The sequence below is a fragment of the Lissotriton vulgaris genome (genome assembly GCF_964263255.1).
Source record: "Lissotriton vulgaris chromosome 5 unlocalized genomic scaffold, aLisVul1.2 SUPER_5_unloc_1, whole genome shotgun sequence".
Lineage (NCBI taxonomy): Eukaryota > Metazoa > Chordata > Amphibia > Caudata > Salamandridae > Lissotriton > Lissotriton vulgaris.
This window is the reverse complement of record NW_028240613.1, coordinates 55,112-68,093: the sequence shown is the minus strand read 5'-3', so window position 1 is coordinate 68,093 and position 12,982 is coordinate 55,112. Positions and strand designations below refer to the sequence as shown.

At 46.3% G+C, this 12,982-nt stretch overlaps 2 protein-coding genes across 2 annotated transcripts in view; both read right to left on the bottom strand.

Moving 5' to 3' along the window:
• Positions 1-12,982, bottom strand: part of AGRN (agrin) — a gene marked incomplete at its 5' end in the record, with an annotated part of 135,854 nt that overhangs the window by 69,127 nt on the left and 53,745 nt on the right. The window contains 5 exons of the mRNA XM_086947838.1: positions 411-548; positions 2,406-2,774; positions 4,997-5,102; positions 12,338-12,462; positions 12,764-12,907. Coding sequence (XP_086803964.1) covers positions 411-548; positions 2,406-2,774; positions 4,997-5,102; positions 12,338-12,462; positions 12,764-12,907 — 882 coding nt within the window. The remainder of the gene's footprint in view (positions 1-410; positions 549-2,405; positions 2,775-4,996; positions 5,103-12,337; positions 12,463-12,763; positions 12,908-12,982) is intronic.
• On the bottom strand, positions 8,860-10,365 carry LOC147672980 (uncharacterized). The gene has a single exon (XM_086947840.1). It carries the CDS (start codon positions 10,363-10,365, stop codon positions 8,860-8,862), a length of 1,506 nt encoding a protein of 501 aa, XP_086803966.1.

The following is a 12,982-nucleotide window of genomic DNA, read 5'->3' as shown; positions in this document are numbered from 1 at the left end:
AATCTTCAAAAATAACATTAACCCAGCCAACTCAAAAAGAGCTAGACCCAATGGATGTGGATAGTAAATGGGCCACTTGCCCTTCTGAGACAATCAGAAAAGCAAAGTAAAAACGCGGCTAGTCCATCAGCCAACAATGCCTGGTGGAGCGCCAACATCTTTTCAATCTGCAGGAAGACGGCAATCGTGGTCGCAACTAGTGGATCAGAGGAGCACTTGCCACTGTGAAACCAACATGATTCACAGTGCATGCTGCTTATAATGCCTACATCATGCTTAACATTGTTGAGCAAGCACAGGTTAGAAAAGTACCCAAAGTCCCAAGGTTCACCATGATATTTCATTGCACACTGTGTCACAGTCCCCTTGATCTGAAAGAGTCGGGGGTGGGAGAGGGTGGGTAGACTCACTTGGGCAGTTGCTTCCTTCTGCATCGGCCACTGCGGTCTTCCCATCAGAGCAGCACCCCAATGGAGTGTTATAGCAAGTCGCCCTCTCTACGGCTGCTGCGGACGTCACCGGGTCCTCTTCTGCCTCTTCATCTTCCCCTAAACCCAGACAGACAGGGGTTTACTGCACAGGCAGAGGTAAAGGCATCTCCGATCTTGTCTTTAGCATAGTTTTGTCCATATGTACTTGAATGTCATCACTGTCACAAAAACGCACTGATGACACCAGCCTGGCTCTAAAAAGTTACACCACCATCTCTCAAATTTAAAATGCCACAATGTAAATAAATAGTTAACCTGGGAGGTCTCAACATTTCCTTTTCAAGCGCTGATCTGAGGTCCCCGCATGAGAGAATTTTATTTCTGAACTTCAGCTCGATATGATAATCAAGGATAAATTGTCCCTGAGCACATATATGCAAGTTCTTATATTGTTTCAAGAGAAAAGATAACCACAATCAAATCAATGTTCTTTCAAAGTTCATCAAATCAAATTCCTTTAATTTCCATTTCTTTTCTCTTCATACATCAGAAAATTCTTCACAGTCTTCATCAAGTTCATACAGAATGTAGCCAATAGATCAAAAAGACCAGTGATATGATAATCAAGAGTTTGTGGCATAAAGGTCCACAAAAACACACATCTATTTTCAGAGACCAAACACGGCTTGCCACTGGAAGGCAGGTCAATGGATCGGGGCTCAAGATAGGTGGAGTCTGGTCGCCTGTGGAGTGCATTGAATTCAGGGCCCAAGAAATGTTTATTTAGATGACCAGAGGATCAGGGTGTTAAATTCAACAAATATGTTTTGAAATTGAATTCCTGTTACTATTTTGAAGTTTTGCATCACTATGAAGACACATATTTTGGTGCGAGTGAGGTTGTTACTACTAAAGTGTAAATAAGGTTAACTGACCTTTAGACAAAATGTAAAAGTTTGGATTACTGTGTGTATACATTCAAATTCTAAAAAGGAACGTTTGGAGAAATACGTTACATTTTCTGGAATCTAGCAGCTATATTTTCTGTGTACAAAAACCATTCACTCAATTGGACATAGTCAGGGCTTCACGTAGGAAAAAGAAAACTGGGGGTGCTCTAAAAGGGGAGGGGCAAACCTCTTAAAGGGGTGTGGCCTATCCAAGTAGGGGCGTGGTCTACATCAAGATAACTAGTATTGCGTTAGGGCTGGGGCAGGATCACGCAGACTAGTTCTTCTCTCTGCGCTTCACTTGTTGCTGGATTACACTGCAGCCTTGATGCTCAGTGTGAAAGGTCAGAGCAGGGTCATGCTGGAGCCGGCTGCCTGTGGTCATCTCTCTCCTAATCATCCCACGATGTCAAGGCTGGAACCACGACGACGTTGCTCCTGCGCTGCAAAAAAAGAAAGGAAATCCTGAGAGAAAATGTCTCTCTTTAAAGGATTTCCCTTCCTCCTACAACGCGGCTCACTTGCATGACGTCATGCCTTGACCTCCACCACTCAGTAGTGAGCAAAATGAGCATGCGCACATTGATGTGCATGTACTCACTGCTGTCCAAGAAAAAAATAAAGAAAACAGACTACCTTTGCGAGACCCGAAAATAGAGCCCGATAGAGACCTGTTTCGATGTCGCCTGAAAATAAGTGCCGGTGCTCAGACCCGGCCCACTTAAAGCCCTGGATATAGGATGTACTATTTCTTTGACTAAAATGGACACTATTGCTCTCATTACATTATTGGTTTAGTTTATATATAAATATATAAAGTACGCAGCATTGTTTTGTATTCAGTTAATATAGGCAACATTTTCTTCATTTCATGTTTTAAATTAAGCCTTGAAAGTCTTTGCAAGACTTTCAAATGTTCTTACGTACTAGAGTTTAATACAAAAGCAGTACGTACAGAGAGGCTAATGGTGGGAAATAGGGAACAGAGCAATGATGTTGTTAAACTCCTTGGCATGCACTTTACCTGCTGGTTCAGATCCACTTGCTTCCTGGTCTCCGCTGGCCTCCATATCCTCATCCCCACTTCCTAATGCACTGCCCGACCCGGACAAGGGTAGCTGGGTAGTAGGCATCACGACAGGGGCAGTTAGTATAGGTGTGACCTTTGTTCCCTGGCTGCTCGGAATAGAAGAGTGAGTGGCCGGCTGGAAAGTACTTTGTCCTTCTGTGCTCTCTGGGGTGATGTCTTCCTCGAAGTGAAGTGGTGTGTTCATCTCATCAGTATCATACTCTTCAGTTGTAGCGCTCAGCGTGGTGGGCAAGAGCAAGCTCATGGGTGGTGTGGTGGCGGCGGCTGTTGTTGGTGCAGACTGGCTGCTGTGCGAGATCGACTCTGTAAAAAGTTGTGTAGATGAAAGAGTCAAAGAATGCATGAAAGACTATTATATCAGGCATGCCATTTTCAAAGGGGGCACCTAGAACCTGCTTGACAGATCACATTGCACAAGGAACATGCCTGATTCTTCTCAGGGAGCGAGGTACCAGCTGAAATGGGAGACACGCACCATACATGTCACAGTATGTTGCAACCAGTCACTTGGGCAAAGAAATAATCAACTGCACAGCATTTCCAATGGAGACACAACAGAAACACCAAATCACAGAAGTGAAACAGGACCCATGACAAGGAACTAACATTCAGTGACCTCATCAGGACATCCCTCGTCTCCTCTGCAGGTTTTGTGGATCAGAATCTAGTTTGAAAGCCTGCTGCGAAGACCGACGAAGCAGGGGCGGTCCAGAACAGAAACCAACGTAAAAATCTAAAGCCCTTCTTGGGGTTGGTACAGAATGTTTAAGGTGTCAAAGGCCATTTTTGATAAGGGCCGGACGAATATGGGGTGGTTTCTTCCGTACTGGATGTTGTCTTAACACGTCAATACTGTAGTAGCTAACATTTAGAAGAAAAAGGACAACCCTATGTGCCAGAAATTAAAGATCTGAACGTTACAGAAGCAAAACGGCAGATGGGAAACATTTTCAACATTTTCTTTTAGTCTCTGTGGGGGGTTGCCTCTTGGAAAAGTATCACAACACCACTTGTTATAAGCTCATTTATGCTGATAAACTAAATGCAGATACATTTAGGGTTCCAGTTGTGTGTTCCCTTTGTACTCCAGACCCTGCTGAATATTGGGTGGTTTCAAAGTCCTCACCCCATGGGCTTTGTGCCTTGGGTATGTGGTTTCCCATAGCCTGCGTGGAGACACACCATTTGTCAGGTGGCTCCAGCACTCTTTCCATCCACCAGAAACTCTGCAGCCCCTGAAATCCAGTGAATCCGCCACCTTGCCTGTTCATCCACATCTACCTCCAGCTGTTTATGTAGATTCCCATATGCTTACCTCCCTCCCTCATCTACATGGCCTCATTAGACTGCCCACTGAATGCCAGGGGCTCCACCTGGCGTCTGCCTAGACGAGGAGAGTCTGACTGTGCATCCTAGTATCAGACACCCAAGTGAGCACAGCTACCTTGCTATTCCAGGACACAAACTCTGCTTACTAGATGATGAAACTGCCATTCCCCGAATGTGAGCATGAAGGACAAAGAAATGGATGCCACACCCTTTCCTATGACCCCATTCTTCTGGACCCTTGTGCCCACCAATGTGTCTGAGTAGAGATGGGAGGGACAAAGGTTGGGCTGCAGACCTGATGGAATCCCTTGAACCCATGTGGAGAATAAAGTATATCACCATAGACTGGACAATACCACCCCCAGTCTACAGGAGAGCAAAGTGATTAGTGGGGACTGGAGATGTGGAAAGAATGACTGGCTGGTAATGCCTCCCCGATGATATCCCTGGCTCCATCCTGAGGCACAAGCAGCACTGAAACTGCAGAATTTGAGTCACAACAGTGAGCTTTAAGACCCAATTACTAAATGGTGGCAGAATAAGCATCATGCAAACTTGTAACTTAGTTACAAGGCATCTATCTATTCAGTGTTGTAGAACAATGTATATTTTTCTTTTAACATTTGCTTATTTCCACTCCTGGAATGTGGTATTAAATGGACAAGCCCAGAAACCTTGCACGGATGAGGCAGCACACGCATGAATCGAAACAAACACAGAGCGATTGGCCAGATTCAACTTTGTCTTTGAAAGAATATGTTGATGTAGGACGCCAAACACTGCCCCTGGATGAATGATCTGAATCATCTGATGCAATCATTTAGTGAAAAAGGGGCTATACCAGCAAAATTGAACAAATCCCCGAAAGAGGACCATGATGATAAAAGTCAGAAAATGTACAGCAGGTTCGTGAGTGGAAGAAATGAATGTTAAGATAGGTATTCCAGAGAGTGGTGACAAATGCACCCCACTGTTCATACATTTCCCTTTTTATAGATTAGCTTTTCAAGATGTTTCCAGTCTCTCCACTGGGTTGTGGTAGATTGCAAACATTGGTAAAAGAAGTGAGCCAGATGAAAAGGTAACAAGAGATGTGTGGGCAACCTAGCTGCAAATATAGTGAAAACATAGGGATATAAACTCACAAATATACATGTACACAAACTGCTCAATGTTCTTGGAGGAGGAGGGCTCACCTTGACACTGTCCAGGATGTTTCACCGTGATCTCCCGCCCTTGTCGGCAAGCAATTGTTTTCAGCTGGCACTGGTCGCCATAGGTCACTCCATCGGAGCCGCAGACCTGTGGGACACAGAAAAAGACCCTGTGTACAAAGCATCAGGATATGCATGATGGACACGAGAGACTGCACAAGAAGAAAACAAGTTACTTACCTGTAACTTCAGTTATCCAGTATTGGTATCTTTCATAGATTCACATGCCTGAATCATTCCCCGTCGTCGAGGCGGGAGTCCCACGGTAAATAAAAAAGCAGTGCCAAAAGCACTTTGCAGTAGTAGGCCCTAGAAAAAGGCCTGAGGCCTATATTATAGTAGCCTATCTACCTCATTATGCTAAAAGACCCAAAGTCTTTGCTCCAACCAATCAGCTCACAGCACCCTCTAGAACCTTCCCTGCAGAGCCAGCTCTCCTCAGATTTTCGTAGCACAAGTGGGAACAAGTATCCCAAACTTAGAGAACTGACTCTCCGGGGAGGAGGGTGGGTGCATGTGAATCTATGAAAGATACCAATACTGGATAACTGAAGTTACAGGCAAGTAACTTGTTTTCTTATCCAGTATTGGGGTATCTTTCATAGATTCACATGCCTGAATCAGAATAGCAAGCAGTAAGCCAGGCAAAGTCGGTTGTGGATGGTGGGAGACTTATTGCAGTGCACCCCCATGAATGTATCGTCAACAACCAACAAACGCCTAGAGATTGATCTATTAATAAATCATGTTCAAGTTCAACATTGAAATTATGCATTTTCTTTCTGGAAAGAAATCTTAGGCATCATACAACAAATACACAACATGTTAGCATATGTCTGCATATTTAAAAACAATCTATTGAATTGCATGTACTTTATATGAAATAAGTGAATATCAGTACCTGAACATACTCCTTATGGAAACAGGTGACGTAAAACAGCTTGGCCCACTGCCGCATCACCCTGATTTGCTGATTGCAGGCAGTAATGTCTTGTAAACGTGTGGACATTCTTCCATGTCGCAGCACGGCAAATGTTCTCAAGCGTCACTCCTGCAAACAAAGCCGCAGACGCTGCTACAGCTCTTGTGGAGTGAGATCGAACAGATCTTGTCAATGGTCGATTAGCCTTGACGTGGCAGAATTGAATAGCGGATGCGATCCATCTTGAAATTGTGGCTTTAGTGACCGCTTTCCCCAATGTAGTCTGGCCATAAGCTACAAACAGTTGATCTGATTTTCTCAAAGTCTTGGTTCTCTGAAGATAGAATTTTAAGCATCGTTTGATGTCCAAAGAATGCAATGTCTTTTCAGCCGGGGTTGACGGGTTTGGAAAGAAAACTTTCAGCTTGACAGGTTCATTTAGATGAAACTGGGAAGGCACTTTCGGTATGAACGTTGGATTTGTTCGTAAAGTGACATAGTCCTGGGAGAAATGTAAAAAGGGCTCCTTTATAGTGAAAGCTTGAATTTCTCCCACTCTTCTTGCGGAAGTTAGCGCCAGTAATAAAGCAATCTTCCATGTCAAGAACTTTAGGTCGGCTCTATGGATAGGCTCGAATGGATGCTTCATCAGCTGTGATAGAACCGTGTTGAGCTCCCATTCTGGTGGTGAGGGCTTCACTGGGGGATAAGCCCGGAACAGACCCCTCATAAATTGCTTGATTAGCGATGAAGAGCAGAGTGACTGAGAGTTAGTCATCTTTCTGTACCTGGATAAGGCCGCTAAGTGGACCTTTATTGATGAAAAAGAAAGGCCAGATTGCGCTAAATGCAACAAATAGGGTAATATCTTTTCTGCCGGTGCCTCTATAGGGTGTAAAGCACTAGAGATGCACCATGCGCAAAAACGCTTCCACTTGAGACGATAAGTTTTTAATGTACTCTGGGCTCTTGCCTTCTCTAAAATGTCCCGGCATTCCTGAGGAATTTGAAGATGCTCGAATTCTAGGAAGTTAGGAGCCATGCGTGCAATTTTAGAGATTGAGGATCTGGGTGAAGTACTTGGCCCTCGTTGCGTGACAGTAACCTCGGAGTTACACGCAGTTTGATCGGTGGTTCCTGTGAAAGTAGCATGAGTTCCTGAAACCAGTACTGGCGAGGCCACTTGGGAGCAATGAGGAGAAGGCGACAACTCTCCACTTTCATTTTGCGCACCACTCGTGGAATCAGAGGGATCGGAGGAAAAGCGTATGCATAGGTCCCTGACCATCGCATCGAAAGGGCATTCCCCCTTGACCCCTGTTGAGGATATCTGCTGGCGTAGTACCGGCATTTCTTGTTCTGTTGGGTCGCAAATAGGTCCAACCTGGGTTTGCCCCATCTCTGAAACACATAGTTCAACTGGCCGTCGTCCAGTTCCCACTCGTGGCAATCTGACAATGTTCTGCTCAGTTTGTCTGCCAAGGTGTTGTAGAGGCCTCTGACGTGCTCCACCTTGAGAGTTGTGTTGTGAACTGTTAACCATTTCCATAACTCTTGGGCTTGTTTGGATAGCGTTGCCGATCTCGTTCCTCCCTGCTTGTTGATATAAAACATGCTTGTGGTGTTGTCCGTTTTGACTAGAACCGAGGATCCCACTATCCTGGGGAGGAACGCTTGAAGAGACAGACAAATGGCTTTCAACTCTAGGCTGTTGATGTGGCATTTCTTGTGTTGCTGAGACCATTTTCCCTGCACTTGCAGTTCCTGGAGATGACCACCCCAGCCCTCCATGGACGCATCCGTTGTCAGAATAAAATCCGGAGGATTCTGCAAGAATGAAAGCCCCTGTTCCAGATTGCTGATCTGAGACCACCATTGGAGTGCATGCACCATCCTGTTGGTGATTGTGATGGTGTCCTCGAATGAACCTGTCGCTTGATGCCATTGACAGTTTAGCTCCTCTTGCAGTGGCCGCATCTTTAGACGCGCCAATGGAATGAGGTTGATGGCTGAAGAACACATCCCCAGAAGTGATGCAAATAGGCGAACTGAAAGTGACCTTCTTCTTGCCAGTTTTTTGGCCAACGCCTGTAGACGGAGTTGTCTCTCTCGAGATAAGGATGCCTTGCATTCCACTGTGTCCAAGCAAGCTCCTAGGAACAACAGGCTTTGTCTTGGATGCATCTGAGATTTGGTTTTGTTGATTGTGAGGCCTAGCGATGCGAAGAGATTGCGGCATGCCGTAATGTCGGCTTTTACTTTGGCTTCTGATGGACCTTTGACTAGCCAGTCGTCCAAATACGGGAAGACCTGCACTCTTGCTGCCCGAAGAGCTGCTGCCACAGGGGCCAGGCACTTCGTGAAAATTCTTGGGGCCGACTTGAGGCCAAATGGGAGAACTTTGAATTGATAATGGGCGCCGGCCACAGTGAAACTGAGGTACTTCCGATGGTTTGGGTGGATTGGGATGTGGAAGTATGCGTCTTCCATGTCCAAGGAAGCCATGTAATCTCCCTCGTTGAGGCAACTGAGAATGTCCGAGAGGGTGACCATTCGAAATCCCTGCTTCTTGAGATATTTGTTCAGATTGCGTAGGTCTAGGATCGGTCGCCATTCCCCTGTTTTCTTTTTTATAAGGAAAAAACGGGAATAGAAACCTGTCCCTCTCTGATGGATTGGAACCTTCTCTACTGCGTTCTTGAGTAGCATAGCTTGCACCTCCTTGAACAATAAGTGAAGACGAGGGGGAGGGGGACCCCTGGGCGGAGTCGGTGGAGGTTTGGTGATGAACTCTAGGGTGTGACCATGTTGGATCAAGTCTAACACCCACCGATCCAATGTTATATTCTGCCATTGCTGTTGGAAAGCAGATATCTTCGCGCCCACAGGAAGGTAAGGGGTTGGAGGTGGCGCCCAATTGCTCTCACTGTTTCTTGTGACTGTCTCGTCCTTGGTTGTTTGCGCGCCTTCTTCCTCCTTGGCGAGAGAAACCAGCCGATCCAGATTGTCTGTAAGAGGACTGGTAGTTCTGGCGGTATTGTGGTGGATACTGTCTGCCTTGCTGGTAATAACTTCCTCTGGACGAATAACCTCGTCCTCTAGCTCCTCTGAACGATCCTCTTTTATATTGCAAAGATCCTAGTGACTTTGCAGTATCTGTGTCAGTTTTAATCGTCTGGAGAGCCTCATCGACATGTTTTCCAAAGAGGGACTCTCCGTCATATGCCATGTCCAGTACTTTCAACTGAACCTCCGGACGAAATGTAGTGGCTTTTAACCACCCTTGACGTCTCAGGACAGCTGCCCCAGCCAACTGCCTGAAATTCGTATTCGCCATATCTAGAGCGCAGTCGATGGATTCTTCCGCTGCCCGCTCTCCTTCCATTAAAACTTTCCTGGCTTCTTGTCTTTTGTCCTCTGGCAATAGCTCTATGAATTTAGCCATTTCCGACCACATTTGGCGATCGTAGCGCCCAATAATCGCCATTGAATTTGCTATCCTGATGGATGCTGCAGCCATAGTGGAAAACTTCTTCCCAATAAGGTCTAATCGTCGCCCCTCTTTATCTGGTGGAGTAGAAATAGGGGTAGCTGGGTTCTTTGACCTTTGCTGCGCCGCCTGAGAGATTACCGAATCCGGGCGTGGATGACCAATAAGGCACGCCGGACTAGAGAGCGGAGCACGATATTTCTTTTCTATTCTGGGTAACACAGCAGGCACAGATGCAGGGTTTTTCATTATCTTTACGCCTTCCTTCCAAATAAACTCAATCATGGGAATGGCTCTAGATATCTTTCTTGTTTCCTCTTTAAAGTCATGGAGGAAACACTCCGTTTGCTCCACTGTAACCGGGAGCTTAAACCTGGTTGATGCCCTCTGCATCAGGTTGTGAAAACCACCTACATCTTCAGGCGGTGAATCTGAAGGTTGTGGAGTTGGAGGGGACGGCATGGGTATAACATATTCATCCCATGGGTCTGATGAAGGTATGTTAGGCAACTCTCCATCTTCTACCTCCTCTTCTGATGACGTATCCGGAGTTTGTGGAGGCAAGACCGGTTGCGGAGTTTCCACAATTGGAGAAACCGGTGGCTGTTGCTGAGGAGGAACTACAGTATCAGATTGAGGTACTTGCGGTGGAAAACGCTGCTTGTAGTCCGCCAGCATAGCCTGTAAATCTTGTATCAAATTAGGCGGCAACTGAGTGACTTCCGGGACTCTAGGCCTTCTCTGATGTTCCAATGAATGAGGCACTATGATATCCTCCTGGTAGTAGTGTTCAGCATATGAATCGTCTTCATCATCATCTTGGCACTTGATGACAAGCTCGAATGGGTGACGTGCCACACCAAAAGCACCCTCATCATCATCATCTTCAAAGTCATCTTCTTCATCATCAGCATAAGTTTCTAGAAGATGAGAAGGCATAAGCGGAGATATATATGAACACTGTTGCCTCTTATAAGACACTAATTGAAAGTTCTTTGTCGCTATTGGCGTACAAAAGGCCTGATTCCCAGTGGTAGGTCTTAGTAAAGCTGATCCCATCGATCTTGATGACCCCGGAGACCAAGGTGCATCCACTTGCTGAAAGGATGCCGTCGTCGACGGGTTTATCGTCAACGAGATCGACGACGAGGGCATCGTCGACGATAGACTTGCCGTCGACGGGACTGTCGTCGACGGGCTCGACGTCGACGGGACAGTCGTCGATGGAGCCACCGTCGACGGGACGGTCGTCGACGGGGTAACCGAGGACGGGCTCGTTGTCGACGGGATAGACGTCGATGCTTTCTTCGTCGACGAGGCAGTCGTCGACGGCGGCGTCGACGACTTCGTCGACGGGCTCTTCTTAGATGACGAATTTTTTGATGATGGCGTCTTCGTCGACGAGTTGTCCACGAGAGTTCTTTTTGTCACGATACCAATTTTTGTAGACACAATCGGAGTAGTAATAGATGTAGTGGATATCATATCCATAGAAGAAGAGGTTGAAGTAGAGACAGTGGTTACTGGAGAGGAGACAGTAGAAATCTTACTCACAGTTTTCTTTGCCGGATCGTTGGTGGCTGAGGCTCCAGAGACAGAATGTTTGGATCTCTGTGAAGAGCCTGAAGTAGAGTGGGAGGTCTTAACATGCTTTCTCCCCTCACTTGCCTTGTCCTCTTGAGACCTCGCCCTCTTGCTAGAGGTAGAGGCTCTGTCGTCATCATCCTTGGAAGAGGACTTAAGCCACAAAAGGACTCTGGCCTCCCTATCCCTTAAGGTCTTGGCAGGGAAGGTAAGGCAGATCTTACAGGTTTTTGCCTCATGCTTGGGATACAGGCAATAAATGCAGTCCTTGTGTAGGTCATCCACATGGACCCTCTTCTTCTCGCATGTTCTGCAGGGTCTGAACAAGGCCTTCTTGTCAGACATCTTGAAGCTCTTGAAGAAAAAACTGAGTCAAGACTCAGGGAGACTCCCTCCCACACGACGTGCGGTGAAAATCTGAGGAGAGCTGGCTCTGCAGGGAAGGTTCTAGAGGGTGCTGTGAGCTGATGGTTGGAGCAAAGACTTTGGGTCTTTTAGCATAATGAGGTAGATAGGCTACTATAATATAGGCCTCAGGCCTTTTTCTAGGGCCTACTACTGCAAAGTGCTTTTGGCACTGCTTTTTTATTTACCGTGGGACTCCCGCCTCGACGACGGGGAATGATTCAGGCATGTGAATCTATGAAAGATACCCCAATACTGGATAACTAGAATCCTCCCACACTGCGATGAAGAGATTATTATAACTATCAATAAGAGACAATAGAGCCAAATAATCGAAGAACAACAAATAGCATGTGACAAACTCTGATCTCTGCAAAGGAAAAAGTTGTTTGATGAGACACATAATAAAGGGGAAGAAAAGAGAAGAGCTTTCAGCAAAGAGGTACTCCGGGGACCAATCACATTAGTAGTATGGAACGCGCAGTTCCAAAACATTCTCAGCTGAATTTGCAACCAGGAAATGAAACGCTGCCCTGTGTGACTGGTCGGAGTGGGAAACCCGCTGCTCGAATATTGAGGAAGTATGGAAAGCCCCCAAAACCTTCAACATGCAGAAAGGAGATGTTCGCATCACTAAGTGGCAACAGGTTGGACAGGACACTGTCACACCACTGTAGGAATGACCATATATTTCTGAGCATGGAAGACCATCCAAATGAAGTGATAGAAAATGCAAAGGATTTTTTTTTGCTGAGGGACAGCGGGGAATGGTAGATGTGCTTCTGAGTGAAATAATGCACTCATCAAGGTTCGCTTACTAGAGGCATCAGTGGTAACCAGACTTCAAATGACGAAGTGGACAAGACTTGTGCACTAAGACAGTGATGCTGTGAAACAGGTGGTATGGGATGAATTCTCTTACCTTGGTTGTGTTGGTCTCGTCGCAGAGAAGGGACGGGCATTCACAGTGGGCAAATCCACTATCCTCCACACAGGAGGCACCAAACTCGCACTTCAAGTCAGCGCAGGTCTTCGGAGCCGAGGGATCTGAGAACACAATTCTGATATCATGAACAGATCAAAGACTCTCAGGGCTACGAAAATGCACACACACAAAATCTTACCTGGATTAAACACCTAAGCAACAACTGAAACCTGGAGCGCTGCATATATCTTTTCAGTGCCACTCAACTGGCCAGTCATGCACTAACACACCCACTCCTCCTAGGTCTGCACCCTTTATCCATCTAAAGCCACTTTGTGCTTGTCCACCATCTCACGTGTCACCATAAGAGGCCGAAAATCACTCTTGGGATTGTACCATACCTCCATGGAATGTGTGCCTCACCTTTCTCACATCCAGTCATGCCTGGTGTGCTGCCGTCTGGACACTGGTTGCATTTCATGCCCGTGATACCAGTCTTACACGAACACAGGCCCGTCATCTGTTCGCAGTCATCTCGAACAGAGCCCACAGGGTCACAGTTACAGGCTATGGAACAGAGAGAAAAATAAACATCACAACAGTGATTGATGCTCTGAACCCCAAAACCCCCCTCTGAGGCAG